At 39.8% G+C, this 20,861-nt stretch overlaps 1 protein-coding gene across 1 annotated transcript; it reads right to left on the bottom strand.

The window, feature by feature from the left end:
• Positions 1–2,394: 2,394 nt before the first annotated feature.
• Positions 2,395–20,648, bottom strand: Ddias (DNA damage induced apoptosis suppressor). Its single transcript, XM_090348508.1, has 5 exons — positions 20,527–20,648; positions 14,174–14,302; positions 9,012–9,173; positions 6,063–6,180; positions 2,395–5,092 (listed from the first exon to the last, which is right to left on the bottom strand). The coding sequence occupies exons 2-5, from the start codon at positions 14,284–14,286 to the stop codon at positions 2,585–2,587; spliced, it is 2,901 nt and encodes a 966-aa protein (XP_090204634.1). The 5' UTR covers positions 14,287–14,302; positions 20,527–20,648; the 3' UTR covers positions 2,395–2,584.
• Between the last annotated feature and the right edge of the window lie 213 nt (positions 20,649–20,861).

Below are 20,861 nucleotides of genomic sequence, written 5' to 3'. Positions count from 1 at the left end.
CACAAATCTCATTCATGATCGCTAGTAGTTGACAATATAGGTGCTTTACTATTAAGAGGGAAAAAATGCAACATAACATTATGCTATGCCTCCCAATGAGACATACTGAAGAACAGAGGAATAAGATATTGAAAGCATAAGGAAGCAAATGTTCCGATTTAGAACACACAACTTTGCAGAACTGTTTTGATTTTTCTCTATAAAGATAGAATGAGGAAAAAAAAGACTTGCAGGAATAAGAGAACAAAGATAAACAAATAGCTGGGCGCAGTGATTCCCAATGGTTATTCTCTCTACTCAGAGGGTAGAGCACTGCGCTTTGAGGCCAGCCCCCGCCCCTGACACTCCAATTCATCACACAAAAAAGGCCAAATGACTCAAGTAGTAGAGTGTTAGCCTTGAACAAAAGCTCAAGGACAGCACCATGGGCCAGATTTTAAAGCCCAGGACTTGCAAAAACAAACAACCCAGAGGCTAGGGGAAGATAACCAAAAACTATAGAAGAATCTTGAAAAATTTCTTTTTTTGTTTGTTTGTTTTTAGTTGATTGTGGGGCCTGAATTCAGAGCCTGGAGGCTAACCCTAAGCCTCTGTGCTGAAGGTTAATGCTCTACCACTTGGGCCACAATGCCACTTTCAGATTTTGAGTGGTTAGCTAGAGGTAAGAGTCTCAAGTCATTTCTCCCCAGGCTGGCTTCAAACTGCGATCCTCAGATCTCAGCCTCCTGAGTAGCTAAGATTATAGGCATGAGCCACTGGTGCCCAGCGCTTTTTTTTTTTGCTCTATGGCTTGAGCCATAACACCACTTCCAGAATTTTCTGTGTATGTGGTACCGAGGAATCCAGCCCAGGGCTTCATGCATGCTAGGCAAGCACTCTACCACCACTACCCCACACTCCCAGCCCCTGGCTCTATTTTTTTTTTTTTTTTGCCAGTCCTGGGCTTGAGCTCATGGCCTGAGCACTGTCCTTGGACTTTTCTCAAGGCTAGAGCTCTACCACTTGAGCCTCAGCACCACTTCCGGCTTTTTTCTATGTATGTGGTACCAAGGAATCGAACCCGGGTCTTCATGCATGCTAGGCAAGCACTTTAACCACTAGGCCAAACTCCCGGCCCTATTTTTTTTTTTAATGTAATGATCACATTATAACAATGTAGAAAGAAGCCCACATCGAAGGAAATTTGTATTAAAAAAAAGGGGGGGTAAAATGTCTGACTTATTAGCACTAAATAATTCAGCAAAACTAAAATTATTTATCTAGACAGCATATATGCGAATATACAAAAGCCAAGATGTTGAGAATGAGTGAATCCAGGTAAACTCTTTAATTTGTAAATTATTAAAATAAGATAGGCTGGGCACGGTGGCTCTCACCTGTAATCCTAGCTACTCAGGAGGCTAAGATCTGAGGATCTCAGTTCTAAGCCAGCTAGGGCACTGAAGTCAGTGAGACTCTTATTTCCAATTAACCACTATAAAATCAGAAGTGGGGCTGTGGCTCCAGGGGTAGGGTGGTAGCCTTGAGCTGAAGAGCTGAGGGACAGCATCCAGGCCTAGAATTCAAGCCACATGTCCAACCAAAAATAAAAAAAAAAATAAAAAAATAAGATTGGACGTGGAGGGGCTGGAGTGTGGCCTAGTGGTAGAGTGCTTGCCTAGCATGCATGAAGCCTGGGTTCTATATCTCAGTACCACATACACAGAAAAAGCCAGAAGTGGTGCTGAGGCTCCAGCTCAGGCCGAGTTCAAGTCCCAGGATTGGCAAATAAATAAATAAGTACATAAATAAATAAAAATAAAAATACTGAATGTGGAGGGGCCAGGGGTGTGACTAGTTTCCAAAAGAGATGTAGGCAATGATTCACTAGTGCACACACTAAAATGGTGTATATCCCTTTGAGACTAGAGGTAGTGGAATCCTGATTGAGTATGCCCAGGTATGAGGTGAAGGAATGTCAGGTGTTCCCATAATTCCCCATGAGGCAGGACAAGGAGAATACAACTAGCTGGTGGATGAAGAGTGAAGATTTGGCATAGTTACTGGAGAAAAAAGTAAGGAATAGGTAAGAGATTTCACAGGTGCAGAGGAGAGTCTGGAAACGGCTGATTTGGGCCCTGTTCTCACTCCAAACTACCTGCTATAGAATATACAAGCTTCCCACCATCTGTGTATTTTGCCTCTATTAGAGCAAACCTTCAGTAAAGGGTCTCTTTTTCTGCATTAAAATTCTGCTTACCCGCCTGTCTTACGTGGTACATCAAAATCTTTTCAAATAAGTGGTCTTGTAGCTTTATATCACAAACTGAGAACAGTTGATTTACCACACAGCTGCTGTTTTCTGACGTCAGCAGAAAGAATTAAGACTTCATGTTTGTTTTGCAAAGGCTTTATTTCTATATGTAACTGCATTTTGTGAGTTGTAGTCAACCGTATAAGCTAAAGTGCAAAGTCAGGGGAAACATTCAAATTTTTCAAGGATCAGTATTTCCCCCTAAGTTTCTGTTCTTTCCAAGAGTTTGAAATGTAAAGAATTACCCCCTATATCAGTGGAGGCAGTTTCCAAACACTGCGTGCTGAGTTCTTATGAAAACAATTCAGGTGACCAGGCACTCTCAGCCATGAAAGGTGGGCAGTTTTCTGAAAATGGGTGGCGACACCTGACCTCTGAAAAAGAATCAAGTCCAAGAACTGACTCTTTGGAAATCCAGACTGACCTTTTAGAGTTACATTGAGGAGTTTTCTCTTTTACATCGATTGCTTTAACCCTATTTTTAAATTCCTTCTTAATTAAACACATACTGCTTCTTTGTTTGACATTTTTCAATTTCTTTCTTGGTAAATCTTTTTGATCAGAGGAAGTTCTGGCAGCAAGGCATTTCCTTAGAGCCTTGACTGGGAATCTAAGCCTATCTGAAACAAGTCCTTTTTGTGTGGTAGGAGGTACCCAGTCATCACTATTGGCCTCAAGGCACTCAACAACTGGAGAGCAAAAGAAAACTTCTGATGGTGTAATACTCGATATAACAGGACTTCTGGATTTCTGGGTAGGTGTTCTAAACTGTTTTGGACTGCTTGGAATGATTTGTTGCTTGTCACTTTCAAGAGGAATCTGTATTTTTTTTAAGTTAGTATCACCATTGCAGTAGAAGGCAGTTAAGTTTCTGAAAGTTCCATTTATCCCGTGGATTCTTGTGCGGTGGAACCCTGCAACTGGTGTTGACTGTGAACACGGAACAAAGTCTTGACTGGCTTCAAAATCATAGGCTGACTGCAACTGCGGGGGAGGTGAGCACATTCTTGGAGAGCGGGAGGCTGACAGGCTTTGTAAGGTGACTTTTTGTGAAGACTGGCTAGAGTTTGAAGAAAGTGTTCTTGGTGACAAATCAAACTCTGCAGGGTGATTTTCACGCAAAGGTGTTTCCCACGATCTCCCTGTAATTTCTGCTTCAGTATCCATATTTTTGGCACTATTATCAAAGAGATCGGCAGAAGCATTGTAGCTACCTTCAGGATCAGCGGAACAGCTTTGTGGTAAGGTAGGAGTGATATGTCCATAAGGCTTTTCTTTCAATGTATTTATACTTCTATTTGGACTAACACAAAGAGTTTCTAAAGGATAGGTAAGTTTTTTACAAATTGTAAAACTGTCACTTTGGTTCTCTGGCCACCTGTAATATTGTATCTTTTCCAATTTGCAAAGACCAGAAACATCATAGCTCTCTTTGGGACACACCATTGTCAACATTTCACTGGTTTCTGAATGTGATTCTTCTCTACATCCACTAAGGCATTTAGCACTGACTGAAGTATGGGGCCGAATGGAAGCTTCATCCCTATGTGATAGAATCCTGAAAGTCTTTTCAAGAATAACTGTTGTTTCTGAATCATTTGAAGGAGGAAACTGAGCTGCTAGGTAAGTTTTTGATAGAAAATATTCTGAAGTATTTCTTTCATTACTGCTTAAAGAAACTGGGTCTGCTGTGTTACCTGGGTATAAATCCTTTTGAATATTAGCAATAGCATTTGCTTCACTGTTGGAAAAGCAGTGATTTTTGCTGGAGTTTTCTTTGACTCTTGTGACTAATGATGAAGATATAGGGGGTGCTGCTTCAGTAGTAATCTGCAAAGTCACAGAGGATCCACTGTGGTCAGCATAACATTTATGGGTGTTACCTCCTACAGTATACTTATTACTTTTGCCATCTGTTGGGGTTACAGCAATCTCACCTTCAATAACAGCCAGAAACTTGTTCAGGCTTTCAGACAATGGCAGATCATCCCAAATCATGGAATCACAGTCCTGACAATGGCCTGCTATCTGTTCAGGTTTGAGTGATGAAAGCGAACAGCATGCAGATTCCCTGTGAAGGCCAGTAGTGGTATCTACATCAAAATGCTGGTGATAAGGCTGATCATACCGGGAATGGCTATTGTTAAATTCTGCTGTATTACTTGACTCAAAGTTCTCCTGAATTTTCAGAGGGAATGAAGTAGAGTTAGTAACTCCAGTTTTATGATGACTCCTGAGAACTGTATTCATTTGGTTAGCTTTCAAGTCAAGTTCTTCACCCATCTTTTCTGCTGTACTATTTTCGTCCATATATGAAACAAAGCTCCATGAACCCTGGATGGGATCATGGCCACTATTGGCACCAGTGATCTCAGCAAAGGAGGCACACTTGACGTTTTGGTGAAGAATCCCGATGGCCATGCTTTGTTCTGATGGTGAAAATTCATTATTTTCTGTTAGTTCTGAGGCAATGGAAGTGAGTTCGAGTGATGGCTGCCAGAATGTTGAAAAATTATTATCGCTGTGGGGCTCCAAAAGATAGGAAGTGCTATCCGAGCCACGTATACTGCTGAGATCACTTTCTGAGTGATTTAAAGCAAGTAAGTGGCCTTTGGGTTCCTGTAAATTGGATGACTGCAACAGATGATGGAAGTAATCAATAACAGTGAAGCCTGAAACATGTGGGTCTGGATGAACAATCTGGCAAGCCGCTAGTGCTTGAACTTCTCTTTTGTGGTCACAGTACTGGTGTAGGAAGTTACTGGAATCTGAATCATGTCCGTATTGTTTTTCAAAATTCTATAAAAGAGTAAGTGGATTTAAATGAGAATAACAACTTCTTCCTCTGATTCAAATGAAGAAACAAGGATTTAAAAGGCTTAATGAAATACAACCATAATGCTTCTAATTTCCTTTAGTGTTATAAGCAGAATAGCACATGTAAAAGAATATAAACCCTGGAATAAAGAGACATCTTCAAGTCCTAGTTCCAGCACTTTCTGGCAAGTTATTTAACCATTTTGAGCTCATTTACAAAATAATGACTTGTTTAACAATAAAACAGAACAGTTCTCACCAAACAACATTTGTAAAATAGCAACTACCACTATATTTGAGAGAAAAAAAACTGAAAAGCAAACCTATGATTTCAAACAAGTAAAGCTCTATAACTCTTTTTATCTTAATTTTTTCATTGTTGTTCAGTTGTGAATTGCTTTATTCTCTCATTTTAAAATCTTGATTTTACAGGTATCTCCATTTGTTCCCTCTAGTTGAAACTATTATTCCTTCAGAATCAGTGTAGTCTGTATGTAACTTTCTATGGTCCCTTTTATAATTAAGACAATTATAAGACAGTTTAGTCTCTTAATATTTTTTTCTTAATATTTTATCAATATTCAAAGATTTTTTTCTGTAGTGTTACTCTTCCCTTTCCTTTCATATATGATCAAATTAAAAGTTAGAGAGCTGATATGTTTAAGAAAATCAGAGTGAAATAAAAAACCAAATATCAATATTAAATATCTAACACTTTTCTGAATTTCTAAGATTCATACTTTTAAAACTCTGAAAACATTTGGCCTGGGTGTTTTGGACTTTTTAACAAGGACGTTGTCACCTATGAAGTTTAGATAGATCACCTATAGGATATTTTAAAAATACTTCTATACATCTTCAAATTTATACAACACCTTAAAATGACATTGGACAAATTATTTCATTCAAAGGCAACTAGCAGAATGCAAAAAAGAAAGCTAGTTTTAATTACCGTCACTCCAAAAAGAAAGCTTTGTCCAAGAAAGCATGTTTCAACTGCTTTAGTTAACAGGCTCTGAGTTGTATCACCATCCAATACCTTTGGAATTTTATTAAGATCTTGAATATACCTTGGAAGGAAAATAAAAATAGTGGAGAGAGAAGCTTTGAAATTTTAAGTTGTAATAAAGTCAGAAGACTTATTAGTTTAAAAAATGCAACATGTTCTGCACAGATAAAAGCATAGCCACAAAAGTAGAGAGACAGCCAACCAACTGGGAAAAGATATTTACCAATAATACATCAGACAAATGCTTAATATCCAGTATCTACAGGGAACTCAAGAAACTAATCCCCCCCCAAACCCAACAAACCATTCACTAAATGGGCAAGGGAACTAAAGAGAGACTTATCAAAAGAGATTAAAATGGCAGAAAAGCATATGAGAAAATGTTCATCATCTATGGTCATAAAGGAAATGCAAATAAAAACAACCCTAAGATACCACCTTACCCCAACAAGAATGGCTAAGATTTTGAATTCAATGACAGATGCTGGCGGGGTTGTGGAGAAGAAAGAACCTTACTACACTGCTGGTGGCATTGTACACTAGTTCTGCCACTCTGGAAAGCAGTGTGGAGGTTTCTTAAAGAACTGAAAATTGACCTTCCCTACGATCTCACCATACCACTTCTGGGCATCTACCCTGAACAACATAACCCAAGATATAAGGACACCTGTTCAGCTATGTTTATCTCTGCACTATTCACAATAGCCAGGCGATGCAAACAATCCAGATGCCTTACTGAAGATGAATGTGATATATATATACACACACACACACACACAATGGAATTCTACACAGCCCACAGACAAGATAAAATAATGTCATTTGGGGGGGTGGGTGGTGGGTAGGGGGAGGGTAATGGGTACCAAGACATGTGAAAGGGTATCAATGTATGTGAATTAATGCCCCTTCTATCTGGCAAATATCATGTAACCCTTTTATTAATTACAATAAAAAATATAAAAAAAATAATGGCATTTGCAGGGAAGTGGATGAATCTAGAGTGAATCATGTTGAGTGAGACAAATCAAGACCAAAGGAACAAAAGGCGCATGGTATCCTTAATATGTGGCTATTAGATCGAAACAGTACAAGAGCGAGGACTCAATATTTGTATACCCAATGCTATGGACATGGTATTGGAAATATAAACACAACCACATAGACATACAAACCTATAACTCTATAGACATAATGTTTTATTACATAGATTAATATGTGTCTATGATATACAAACTCTTAGCCTAATTTTGATTATGTTCTAAAAACTAAGTGCCAGTGATTGTATATAGAGATTCCCTTCTTGAACACTTGTTTGTTAAACACGTCATTTGAAATGTGATGTAAAAATCCATCTTAATAAATTCTTTAATAAAAAAATAATGTACTCCACTTTGAATAAAATAATGATGGATTAAAAAATGCAACATGATCCTTCTAAATTACATACAGAGGAACATGATCACTCACACCTGTAACCCTAGCTGAGATCTGAAGATTGTGGTTTGAAGTCAATCCAGGAAGGAAAGCCCATAACACTTTTATCAACAATAAACTATAAAAAAACTGGAAATGGAGCTGTGGTTCAAGGGGTAGAATACTAGTTTTGAGCAAAAGAAGCTCAGAGACAGTGCCTAGGCTTGAGTTCATGGTGCAGGGGACACGGACGCACAGACACACACGATTATAACTTACTATCTAAATTTCTCTAAATTGAAGTTTTGTAATACTTTCATGAAAAGTTACTCTGATTGACAGATGTAACAGCAATAGGGCTGGGAGTCTGACCTAATGGTAGAGTGCTTGCCTAGTATGTTCGAAGACTGTGATTCAATTCGTCAATACAACATACACAGTAAAAGCTGGAAGTAGTGCTGTGGCTCAAGTGGTAGAGCTCTAGCCTTGAGAAAGCCCAAGGACAGTGCTTAGGCCCTGAGTTCAACCCCAGGACTAGCAAAAAAAAAAAAGTAACAATAAATGGTATAAGAACATGGTACGTATCAGAAGATAAACATCATTTTCTCTTCCAGTTACCTTTTTTAATTTTGGTGGTACGAAGTATGAATTCAAGATCTCATATTGCTAGATAGCCACTCTACCACTTGAACCAAGCACCAAGCCCTTTCTGCTTTAAATTTGTCAAACAGGGTCTCATGTTTTTATGCTCGGAGCCTTCAATTTAGACACCCCTCATAGCCAGTGTACTATTATCACATTCAAACTTTTGGACTGACATGGAAGGTCTCATGATCTTTTTTCTAGAAATAGCCTAGAACCAACCGTCTTGATCTTAGCTTCTCAAGTAGCTGCAATTATGATGAGAGCCGCCATATGCAGGGCTCATCTGATTATTAATTAATTAATTATTTTGCCAGTCCTGGAGCTTGAACTCAGGGCCTGAGCACTGTCCTTGGGCTTTCTCAAAGCTAGAGCTCTACCACTTGAGCCACAGCACTATTTCCAGCTTTTTCTATGTATGTGGTAACAAAGCATTGAACCTGGGTCTTTGTGCATGCTAGACAAGCACTCTACCAACTAGGCCAAACTCCCGGCCCTCATCTGATTATCTAAGGGAATTGATGACTTTGAATCAAAAGGTTATCTTTTTATTGAATTTACATTACCTTGAAACATTTCCAATTCTATTGATGTAGTAGAGGAAAAGGAATGTTTCAAATATTCTTTTTTTTTGCCAGCCCTGGGCTTGAGCTCAGGGCCTGAGCACTGTCCTTGGACTTTCTCAAGGCTAGAGCTCTACCACTTGAGCCTCAGCACCACTTCCGGCTTTTTTCTATGTATGTGGTACCGAGGAATCGAACCCGGGTCTTCATGCATGCTAGGCAAGCACTTTAACCACTAGGCCAAACTCCCGGCCCATGTTTCAAATATTCTTACCTATGCAAAGCAGTGGCAGTAAGACCAAAAAATCTATCTAAGCAGCTCCCAAATACAGTGATGACAAACAATTTGTTTGATTCTGCAACTTTTACAGAAAGTTTATATCTGTAACTGGCATTCTCAGCTTCACTAGTAGAGCCACATTTTGGACAATTAAACCTAGAAGAGTGGGGGAGAAGAAAATACAAAGTTGAGTATTAAAATCCTTTTTCATTTGTTGAAAATTAATCCTGAAAAGATAAAAAATATAAAAAAATACATTTTTTTATAAATGTTCTTAATAATGTAACAGTCTTCATAAATTATGATCGACACCTTTGGTGTTTCTCTATTCATAACACTCGACTATTGATTTAAATTAAGTAGTATCACATTATTCATATTGAATTGATAGGAAGCTGATGAAAAATTGTGTGCATGTAAGGAAAGTAATATCTTGAAAACAAATACTTAATGAACTTCATTTTTTTTTTGGTGGGTTATGGGGCTTGAACTCTGCTTGGGCGCTGTCCCTGAGCTCTTCAGCTCAAGGCTACCAACCTACTGCTGGGCTAGGGCATTCTCCCTGAGTGCATCAACTCAAGGCTAAGTCTTACCTTTGAGCCAAGCCCCACTTCCCATTTTCTAGAGGTTAATTAGAGAGAAGAGTCTCAAGTCTTTTTGTGCTGGGGCTGGCTTTGACCTTGATCCTCAGATCTCAGCCTCTCGAGTAGCTAGGATCACAGGCTCTTTTTTTTTTTTTTTTTTGTGGGTCATGGGGCTTGAACTCTGGGCCTGGGCACTTTCCCAGAGCTCTTCAGCTCAGCCCCCTCCCCCCCATCCTACTCTTGAGCCACAGCCCCACATCCTGTTTTCTAGAGGTTAATTGGAGGTAAGAGTCTTGATTTCCTTTTTAAGATAGGAAAAGTTATCAGCATTGAACATGGGTGGGTCAGTATTGAACATGGGTGGCTCACATCTGTAATTTTAGCTCTTTAGGAGGCTGATAACAAGATCTCAGTTTGAGACCAGGCTGGGCAGAAAAGTTTGTTGGACACCATCTTTAATTGAACAGCAAAGGTCTAGAGGCATGGCTCGAGTGGTTCAGTGCCATCTGAGTAAGCCTCTATGATTCAGTACAGGGGCAGAGAGTGTGGCCTACTACTACTAGGCAATGTTTGCCTAGCATGCACAAAGCCCTGGGTTCAATTCCTCAGTACCACATACATAGAAAATGCTGGAAGTGGTGCTATGGTTCAAGTGGTAGAGTGCTATCCTTAAGGAAATTCAAGAACGCTGTCCAGGCCTTGAGTTCAAGCCCCAGGACTGGCAAACAAAACAAAACAAAACAAAAACAAAAACCCAGTACCTCAACAATAACAAAATCAGGGCCAGAGACAGAAATCTAGACTAAAGGTACTGTAGGCTTCTTGCCCATAATTTTTTTTAGGAAAGCACATGTATACATTATACATTATACACATGCTATTTTGCACACCATTTCTTTGAGGTAAAAAAAAAAATTGAAAGCACTGTCCTTCAAGGCTTAGCATACAAAGCCATCCTCAATAAATTGGAAAAGATCTTCTGCAAAGGCTAGTGTAGTATTCTTTTATAAACTTAATGTGTGACAGCTGTGGGGAACCGAAAGTGAGGAATTTCTTTCCCATGCTGGCTGATTCCCAGAAATAAAAAAAACATTCCAAGGAAGAAAAAAAACCAACCAAACAAAAAAACCCAAAAACAGCAATAAAGGAAAAGCACCAGATGTTAGGGGAATACTCCTGCAGTATTGTCAATGCAGTGTTTATAGAGAACAGGTTCTGTGGACTGTGTTTCCCCAGGAAATGACCAACTGTTGTGGGGATTTCATGGGCCTACATGGTCTAGTTAGATCTCATTCCTTGGGATTCAAGTACAAATTCACTGCTAATGTGGAGGTAATATTATGGTTATAAATGTAGACAGCAGTCAAATTAGTCTTGAATGTTTCTGCTCCTAATGAGCTAATTGTGTGATTTGAGGCAAGATGCTTTTCTAAGCTGTAGTTGTATCCTTGGAAGTTGATGTTAACAGCATTAAATGTTTTGTTAAAAATATTAATATTTATAAAGGTTCTAACATAGTGCTGTAGCATGTATCAAACATTTATTAAAAATGTTTTTTCCCCCACAAATGAAATCCTACTCAGGAGGCTGTGATCTGAGAATCACAGTTCAAAGACAGCTGGAGTAGGAAATCTGTAAGACTATTCTCTCTAAATATAAAAAAGCAGGAAGTAGAGCTATGGCTCAAATGGTAGAGTGCTAGCCTTGAACTAAAGTATAAGAGCTGGACACAGTGGCTCATGCTATAATCCTAGCTACTCAGGAGGCTGAGATCTGAGGATCAAGGTTCAAAGTTAGACTGGCACAAGACTCTTATCTCCAATTAACCTCTAGAAAACAGGAAGTGGGGCAGTGGCTCCAAGGGTAGAGTGGTACCTTTGAGCAGAAGAGCTCAAGGACAACACCCAGGCCCAGGGGTAGGGCAGTAGCTTGAGCAGAAGAGCTCAGGGACAGCGCCCAGGCTGAGTTCAAGCCCCATGATCCACAAAAACAAAAACAAAACCCCCTAAGAACAGTGCCCAGATCCTGAATTCAAGCCCCAGGATTGCCCCCTCCCATTCCCCTATCTATCTATCTATCTATCTATCTATCTATCTATCTATCTATCTATCTATCTATCTATCTGTCTGTCTGTCTGTCTATCTATCTGCAGTCTGAACTCAAAGTCTGATGCGCGCTAGGCAGGTACTCCACGCTGGAGTCCCACAGCAAAATAATCTTTTGGTACTAGGGTTTAGACTCTGGGCAGTGTACTTGCTATTCAGGTGGTAGTCACTTAAGCTACACTTCCAGTTATCATAAATGTTATATATTGGCATCACTACTATAAGAGGTAACAGTGGCATACTTCTATCTAAATTTTTGCTAAAGATTAACAATGTGAAGAATCCCAGAGTTAAAAACATCACATCTACAATATTACATATATATTACTGACTATTACAGAAAAGTTTTATTTATGTTATATAGAGTAATTGACTTGATCTTTTACAACCCTATTAGTCAGTTAATTATTACTGTCTCCATTTTTAGGCTTATTGCCTAATCTACAAAGCTGTGAGAGGCAGGGTTAGGATATGAATCCAGGTAATTTGGCTCCACAGAATTGTTTTTAATCTTCATGATGTACTGCATAGATGAGGAATGTTTATAAAATATTTTTAATGAAAAAAAAAACCTTATTATTCTGGAAGTTTTAGCATGTCATGTATTGTACCAAGAGATTTCTGTGTATTTTCCTTGCAATTATTCTACATTGTAGATATTACTATTCATTTTACAAATGAATGACTAAACTCTCAGAAGTTAAATACAATTAGTACCAGAGCCTATTGAGTCATACAATTAGTACTAGAGCCTACCTGCAACCTGTTGTGGATTTTGAAACTTGAAACTGTTAACAATTATACTACACTACTTCTAAGAATAGATCTTGGTAGTCCATGATTTTCAGTCATTTCCAGTAACAGGCAGGAACATAAAAATGGCTGAACCTATTACAATTGAGATATTATCAAACTGTCACTTATTCATTTAGTAAACATTTATTAGACATTTTCTATGAATCAAGGTCTAGGCTGATGCCAAAGATTAATGGCCAATAAGATAAAGTTCTTTCTTCCAGAACTTACGAATAAGAACTTGAGTGGACTGACATAGGAACAGTAGTAACTATTTTGAGGATGACTAGATGTGAGACAGAACTGCTAATCCCTCTCCATTCACAGTCAGTTCTTTTTATTTTTGGGGTGGGGCAGGGGGGGGGAACTGGGGCTTGAACTTAGGGGTTTCACTCTTGCTTGGCTTTTTGCTCAAATCTGGTGCTCTACCTCTTGAGCCATTTATCCACTTTTGGCTTTCTACTAGTTAATGGGGTTAAGAGACATGGACTTTTGTACCTAAGCTGGCCCTGAATATCGATTCTCAGATCTCAGCCTCCTAAGTAGCCAGAATTACAACACAAACCACCAGTACCCAGCTTTGCAATCATTTCTAACTAGAAAAAAAGGCCATTTGGGAGTGGCTGGCTCATTACTACTAGGCACTTAGACTTGTTTATCCTATCTCCAGTGAGAAAATGCTTGTGAGAAATGCCAAACCTAACCTCTTCTCTACAAAGACCAGAAGTACATCCTAAGCTCTCAGCTGTAGATGGCTTTCACTCAATACCCTAATAAAGAATTATGTGTCAAACATCATTTGAGCTCCTGAAAGAGATTACTTACTACAGGCTGAGAATCCAGAATTTAAAACTCTGAAATTCAAAATGCTTCCAATTCTGAAACATTTTAAACACTGACAGGTCATTTTAGAAGTTTTGGATTTTGGAACATCTTGATTTTGCAGTTTTTGGTTTGGAATACTAAACCAGGAAAGTATATGGAAATATCAGTAAATGTGAAAAATTTTGAAATTAAGGACATTTCTGGTCTCAGGCATTTCAGATAATGTATACTCAACAGTGATGACACAGTCCCTGCTTTTATGTTTTTTACTTCAGTGACAATAAAACAGATGTGAGAATCATGCAAAAAATAAAGAAGATAAAACTCCTATTTATTTTCAGAGATATAATATAAACTATGAGCCAGGTGTCAGTGGCTCACATCTGTAATCCTCGCTACTCAGGAGGGTGAGATCTGAGGATCCTGGTTTAAGGCTTGCTTAGGAAAGGAAAAACCTGTGAGACTTATTCCAATGAACTACTCAGAAAAAGCTGGAAGGGGTGCTGTGGCGCAAGTGGTACAGGCTCAGAGACAGTGCCCAGGCTCTGATTTCAAGTCCCAGGAGTGGTAAATAAAAACAAAACAAACAAAAGTGGGCTATGACTTTACACCAAGACTGGGATTTGGTCTTTGAGAAGTTATATTTTCTTCTCTAAGGTAGGTATTAGGCAAAGTGTTGGCAGTAACTTGAAACTCTCCTCTAGAAAGTGGATTACCAGCCAATTCTATTCTGGGATTTACAGGAGAACCAAGAATCCCTGAGGGAACCCCGTACTGGTACTGTGATTTAGTCCTCAGTTGACCTTGAGCCAGGGGAAGTCTGTAGTGAATACTTTTATTTATTTACCTTTTGGAAACAAGGATTATCCGAGAGAAGCACTTCTGACATGATGGATATGTAAAACTTGAATTGTGGAGAGCAAGCACTGAGGCAAGAAGAAATTTTCTCCTTCTATTCATGCGTTTATACTGTAACCTACAACACAAAATAACCATAAGAATGAATAGCAAATTTCTAATCATATATGCATATCCCTTCTAAGGAAAACCACTTTAGCTAAGTTTCTTCGGTTGTATGTACTTCCAACGTGAAGGTAGCAATTGTCTGAAAGGCAACAAGTGTAACTGGAAAATTAACCTTTTCCTGTTTAGTTGAAAATCAAATTGGAGAATGTGGCTCAAGCAAACACTATATTTGAACAAATGCTCCATTACAGTAGTGTAGGAACAGTATCAGATCCTTTACACCTTTATAAGATAAAGAAGGTGTGCTTTACAGGAAGATGTTACACGCATCTCATTTCTCCTACTGCCTAGCCTCCCTATGTTGATCAGGCTAGTCTCAAACTCATAGGCTTAACTGATCCTCCTGACCTACACTCATAAGTAGGTTGGGAATACAGGTATATACCACAATGCCCAGCTCTATACAAAAATCTCTCATTCTCAGGTATGCCTGCTGGCGCTTGAACACAAGTGTTTTGCATTCTCACTCAGTTTTTCTTGCTCATGGCTAGCATGCTTTTATTTTTGCAAGCCGTGGGGCTTGAGCTCAGAGCCTGGACACTGTCCTTGGGCTTTCCCAAGGCTTGAGCCACAAAACCACTTCTGGCCTTTTCTGTGTATGTGGTACCAAGGAACTGAACTGAGGGCCTAGTGCATGCTAGGCAAGCACTCTACTACTAGGCCACACTTCCGGCCCCCATAATTTCCATTTTTTATGGTCAATAAATGTGTACCATTATTTTCTTTATTCATTGGTCATGTCAGCTGATTCTTGTTTGGGCATTGTGAACAATACCCAACAAATATTGCAACAAATATTATACATTAAATTATATTACATAAATATTTATATATTCATATTAACATGGGTATGCAGGCATATTTTTGTATATTGACTTTTTCAGATATATGCCATGGTATGGCAAAGTAATAAGGTGGTTTTTAGGTTTTTGAAAAACTTTCATGATTTTCATAGTTGTGGCACAAGTCTATATTTCTACTAACAGTGTTCTGAGTATTTCTTCACCCAATCCTCATTCTCACCAGTATTTGCTACTTTCTTGTCAGTTTGACTTGGATATGATTGAGTCATTTTAGCAAAGTTCTTTTTGGCTTGTTTTGTGGGTCATGGGGCTTTGTACTCTGAGCTCTTCAGCTCAAGGCTATTGCCCTACCCCTAGAGCCTCAGCCCCATTTCCCATTTTCTCGTGGTTAATTGGGGTTTAGTCCTCAGGCTGGTTTTGAACTGAGATACTCAGGTCTCAGCCTCCTGAGTAGCCTGGATTACAGGTATGAGCCACTGCACCTGGCCCTTAGCATAGTTTTGACTTACATTTCCATTATGGTTCAGAATGTTGAGCAATTCTTCATATATTTATTGTTTTTTTTTTTTTTTTGCCAGTTCTGGTCTTGAGCTCAGGGCCTGAGCACTGTCCTTGGACTTTCTTAAGGCTAGCACTCTAGCACTTGAGTCACGGCACCACTTCCAGCTTTTTTCTGAAATCGAACCCGGGCATTCATGCATGCTAGGCAAGAATTCTACCACTAAGCTAAACTCCCGGCCCTACTATTTTTTTTTTCCTTTAATGCCAGCCCTGGGGCTGTCCTTGAGTTTTCATGCTCAAGGTTAGAGCTTTACCACTTGAGCAACAACTTTATTTTTGACTTTTTGGTGTTTAAATTGGAGGTAAGAATCTCATGGACTTTGCTGCTGGGGCTGAACTTTGACCCTCAGACATCAGCCTTCTGTGTAGCTACAATTTTAGGCATGAATGGCAGGTTGTTTTTTTTTTCTTTCTTTTTTTGCCAGTCCTGGGGCTTGAACTCAGGGCTTGGGCATTGTCCTTGGACACTTTTTGCTTAAGGCTAGCACCTCGCCACTTGAGCCACAGAACCACTTCTGGTCTTTTCTGAGTATGTGGTACCAAGGAATCAAACCCTAGGCTTCGTGCATGCTAGGCGAGCAATCTACCATTAGGTTATGCTCTCAGCCCAGTAGTTTTATTTCTTAATCTGAGAACTGTTCCAGTTGTTTGCTCCCTTATGAATTAGATAATTCTTTTAAATACATCATATATTTTTGGATATTTGTCCTTTATTCAATAGTTGAGATTATCTCCATCTTGGTATCTCTTGGTTCTGATAATTGTTTCTTTTGTTGTACAAAATCTTAATTTGAGACAGTCTCATTTGTCAATTCTTGCTTTCATTTCCTAAAAAATTGGGAGTACTACTCAGAAAATCAACTATGTCTGTATCATCCAGTTTTCCCTGTTTTCATAGTTTCAAGTCTTACACTAAAGATCTTCAATTCATTTGAATTGGTTCTTGTAGTGTGAATGACAGGTCTAGTTTCAGTCGTCTGCACTAGGTAGCCAGTTTTCCCAGCACCACTGTTGAAGAGGCTACCTTTCTTCTATAGGTTGTCAAGCTCACCTTCTCTGATTCCTTTCACATATATGAAATGACTTTTTCTTCTCAAGACTTTTGGGCTCAGAACTCCTTTGCCTAGAATGTTCTCCCGTAGGCCTTAATATAGTGGGCCCTTCAGTCTGTAATGTTACCTAGTCATAGCCCCATTTTATATAAGCACACATTCCCGTCCTTAGTTTTTATGACATCACCTGTTTTATCTAATTATACCCACTATTAATAATCCTTTAGATGAATTTATTCATGTTTGTTCTATTCCATGCTAATCCCTAAGACTTCATAAAGACAGTAAGTGGTCTATTTTGTACTCTACTCCAGTGCTTACCACATAAGTACAATGAATACTCTCTGAAAGAAAATAAGCAGAATCTTGTAATTTTCAGTCCAATGCAGTCATGTATACCCTTAGGCACAGCATGCCTAAAGTCTTCATTAAGAAAAAAAAAAGTCTTCTTTTAGCTATTGCTTTTTAAAATAACTATTTCTGAAGTCTTCTCTTTTTTCTTATTTCTTCTGTTTAGTTTTATTTTTCTACCAATTTCTTTGTGGGGAGGCAATTCAAACTATAGAGTTTGCACTCTGGACCTCTTGCTTGCTTGGCTGTTTGCCAATTGCTTTTTCTCTTAATTTTCTTCCTTGGTCTTTATATGCTAACAATTTATATTATCAGGAATACATAGTGGTATTCTGGGTGTTGAAAGTGTGACTTAGTTGTTAGAGTAAAAGTACTAAGTACCAAGTTTGAGTCCCAGGCATAGATTTAAAAAAAAAAAAAAGGAAGAAAAAAGGAAAAAGCAAATGGTATTGACTTGCGTTCCTCACCTCCTGCCCAAGAAATCGACATTGTTGTACTTACACTGGTTCTCCCCCGCCCCCAATTGGTTGTGGGACTTGAACTCTGGGCCTGGGCTTTGTCCTTGAGCTCTTCAGCTCAAGGCTACCACCCCTACCCCTTGAGCCACAGTACCACTTCTGCTTTTCTAGTGGTTAACTGGAGACAAGAGTCTCACAGTCTTTAGTGTCCAGGCTGGCTATGAACTGTGATCCTCAGATCACAGGCATAGGATTACAGGCATGAGCCAATGCGCCTGGCACATTTTCTTCTCCTATCCAAAAATGCTTATGCTTCTCGGTTATTTTTAAAAATTATTAATAGGAGACTTATCTATAAAGTTTTCTCAGGTGAAATGATCCTGTTTTCTTACACTTGGCACATTATGGTACATAGATCTGTTTCATGCCATTTTCCATAATTAGAATAAAAATCTTAAAAAGATCATTTCTATCTCAGGTGCCAGGTGTAAAAAATTGTCAATCTAACATAGCTATCTACCTTATCATTTTTTACTTGTCTATTCCTCAGCTATTTTTCTCTATAAACCATTGGTTATAAAATACAACTTTACAAAATCACAAAATTATCTTACATTTGCATCTGGCATATACAGAGGAATTTCATGTATAGTACTTGATACAGCTAATTGCATATGCCTAATTTTTTCATAACAGTGCTTATATTGTGAAGGCAGACTATCTTCTTTAGGGCTTTAAAACAGATTCTATATTGTTCTGCAACTATCCTTTTTTTTGGCCAGTCCTGGCTTGACTTAGGGCCTAAGCATTGTCCTTGGGCTTTCTGTAGGTTAGAGCTCCACCATTTGAGCCACAGAACCACTTCCGGCTTTTTTCTATGTCGGTGGCACCGAGGAATCAAAGGCGGGTCTTCGTGTATGCTAGGCAAGCACTCTACCCCTAGGCCAAACTCCCCGCCCAAGACACTTTTTTTTTTTGCAGTCTTGGCTTGAGCTCAGGACTTGAGCACTGTCCTTGGACTTTCTCAAGGCTAGAGCTCTACCACTTGAGCCACAGCACCACTTCTAGCTTTTTACTATGTGTGTGGCACGGAGGAATTGAACCTGGGTTTTTGTGCATGCTAGGTGGCACGCTACCACTAGGCCAAACTCCTGGCCCCTGCAACTATTCTTTACTGATGGTTATCAAATGCTAGCTTTAGAAAACGGATCAAATCTGTAAAATGACTAGAAACCATGTTAAGTGTGGTTGGCTAGTTAGACATTTCTGATGTTAAAATGTTTGCTGCAGGGGAGGGTGGAAGGGAAATGGGGATCATATCATAAGAAAGGGTTTGTTAAGTTATGCACCTTCTATCTGGTGAATATCATGTAACCCTTCTATTAATCACCATAAAAAAATTTGAGAAAAAATGTTTGCTGCATAATTGGACACAGGGGTTACTAACGTATAAATATAAACAAGCATTAGATATTGGGATTGTTTGTAAATCAATTATGGAAGCATTAATGCTGTATTTTGAAGGTTAAACTGTCTTAACATATATTTAAGGGTTTACTGCCCTCTAGTGGACTAAGTAAATATGTCTAAAAACTAATCAACTCGCGAACTGAAAAGGCCACTATTAAGTTTATTTTGCTTATTTTACCTGACAAACGAACCTCAACAACAACAAAAACCCAACAAAATCTCAAAAAAGAAACAAAACTAGGTTTTAGTGTTCAAGGAATTTATGATTTATGGGGCTCAGACAATGTTTGACTGTCAATGAAGACACAGAAACAAATGAAATAAGCCGGACGCTGGTGGCTCACACCTGTAATCCTAGCTACTCAGGAAGCTGAGATCTGAGGATCAAGGTTCAAAGCCAGCCCGGGCACAAAAAGACAGAGAGACTCTTATCTCTAATTAACCTCTAGAAAAGAGAAGTGGGGCTGGGCTCAAGGGTAGGGCCAGCAGCCTTGAGCTGAAGAGCTCAGGTAAAGTGCCCAGGTCCAGAGTTCAAGCCCCATGACCCACAAAAAGTTAAAAAAAGAAAGAAACAATAAAAACTCCCAAACAATAACAAGATCCCCATAACTCCCCCCACAAAAATTATATACAAACTTTAGACTTCTAAATTGCAACTACTTATCCAAGAGCCATTTTTATCTCACTGATACTGCAATGTGTAAATGGTAATAAAACCTGAATCCTTTCCCCTCAAATCTTTCTAAAAAATGTTCTCTATGTTCGCAAATGGTACTATTTTTCTAAAAGTAACAAGGCCAGATATGTGGGAACTCATCCTTCAGTCCTCCTATTTCCTCACATCAATATCAATAATGAACAGACCGGCTAGAACACGTAGGACATCTCTGAAGCTGGAGAGGCAGACAAGAAGGGCTTGTAAAGTACATAAGGGCGTTAGCCTCACACCAGAGAAGGCAACAGCTGAAAGGCTTGAAATGCATAGTATCAGGATCAAAGTTGCACCGCGTCAGGTAATCAAAGCGGAGGGAGACCTGGAACGCAGCCAGAGAAGGCAAGAGAAACAGCTGGGAGGCCACTACCCACCGCTAGGCCAGTGGAGATGGGAAAACGGACTTGACTGCGGACGTGAGAGGTGAGGCAGGGGCTTCTGCTCTGAGCAAACACCTCGCTCGGGCCCTTCCTCTCAAAGCAGACTGGAAAAGATCTCGCTTCTCTGTATTCATCTGCACACAGCCCACAAAACGAGCCGAGCCTTTTTCCTTCTCGTGTGGTGGCCAGCTCTTACCGGTCTGCAAAACATCCGTCCAGCCCGGGACGCGTTCAACACACGCGCGCTGAAGGAAGGACTGAACCCTTGACCGTCATGGCCGCCCCAAAGGAGACGCGGACTCGGAGAGACTCCCAGGACATTGGGCGCCTGGCTCGGTGTCAGCCATCCTCGTGATCCCCAAGAACCCCTTTCCTTAAGCTCCTCACCTGAGGCAGAGAACTGGGGAGCCGCCCGAGCAAAGGCCCCGGCCGACTGAACCCGGTAGCTTTACAAACTCCTTCCAATCGAATCTCCCGCGTCCCCTTCCGCCGGAAATGACGCCAGGGCGTGGCTTTCTCAGAGCCAATCAGAAAAGGCTAGGGGGAGGAGCGTAGTCGCCAAAGCGTGCGAGCGCTCGGGAGCGACCATTTTCGTCAAACTGCGGGGAGAGATTGGGCTTGAGGGAGCCACCATTTTCATCCTAGGGCGGGTAGACAGAGTAAGGCTGGACTCGATCTGAAAACAGGGCCCTCGATCTGCGGCAGCGGGCCGCACGGTCGGA

This window comes from Megascapheus bottae, chromosome 16, assembly GCF_031878675.1.
Source record: "Megascapheus bottae isolate mThoBot1 chromosome 16, mThoBot2.hap1, whole genome shotgun sequence".
NCBI lineage: Eukaryota > Metazoa > Chordata > Mammalia > Rodentia > Geomyidae > Megascapheus > Megascapheus bottae.
This window is presented reverse-complemented; position numbering and strand designations above follow the sequence as displayed.

Coding starts and splice junctions, on each gene's coding strand:
- Ddias (XM_090348508.1), bottom strand. CDS start 14,286: ATGAATAGAAGGAGAAAATTTCTTCTTGCCTCAGTGCTTGCTCTCCAC. Junction 9,174..14,173: donor ATAATCCTTGTTTCCAAAAG/GTAAATAAATAA, acceptor CCACTCTTCTAG/GTTTAATTGTCCAAAATGTG. Junction 5,093..6,062: donor GCTTTCTTTTTGGAGTGACG/GTAATTAAAACT, acceptor ACTCTTTTATAG/AATTTTGAAAAACAATACGG.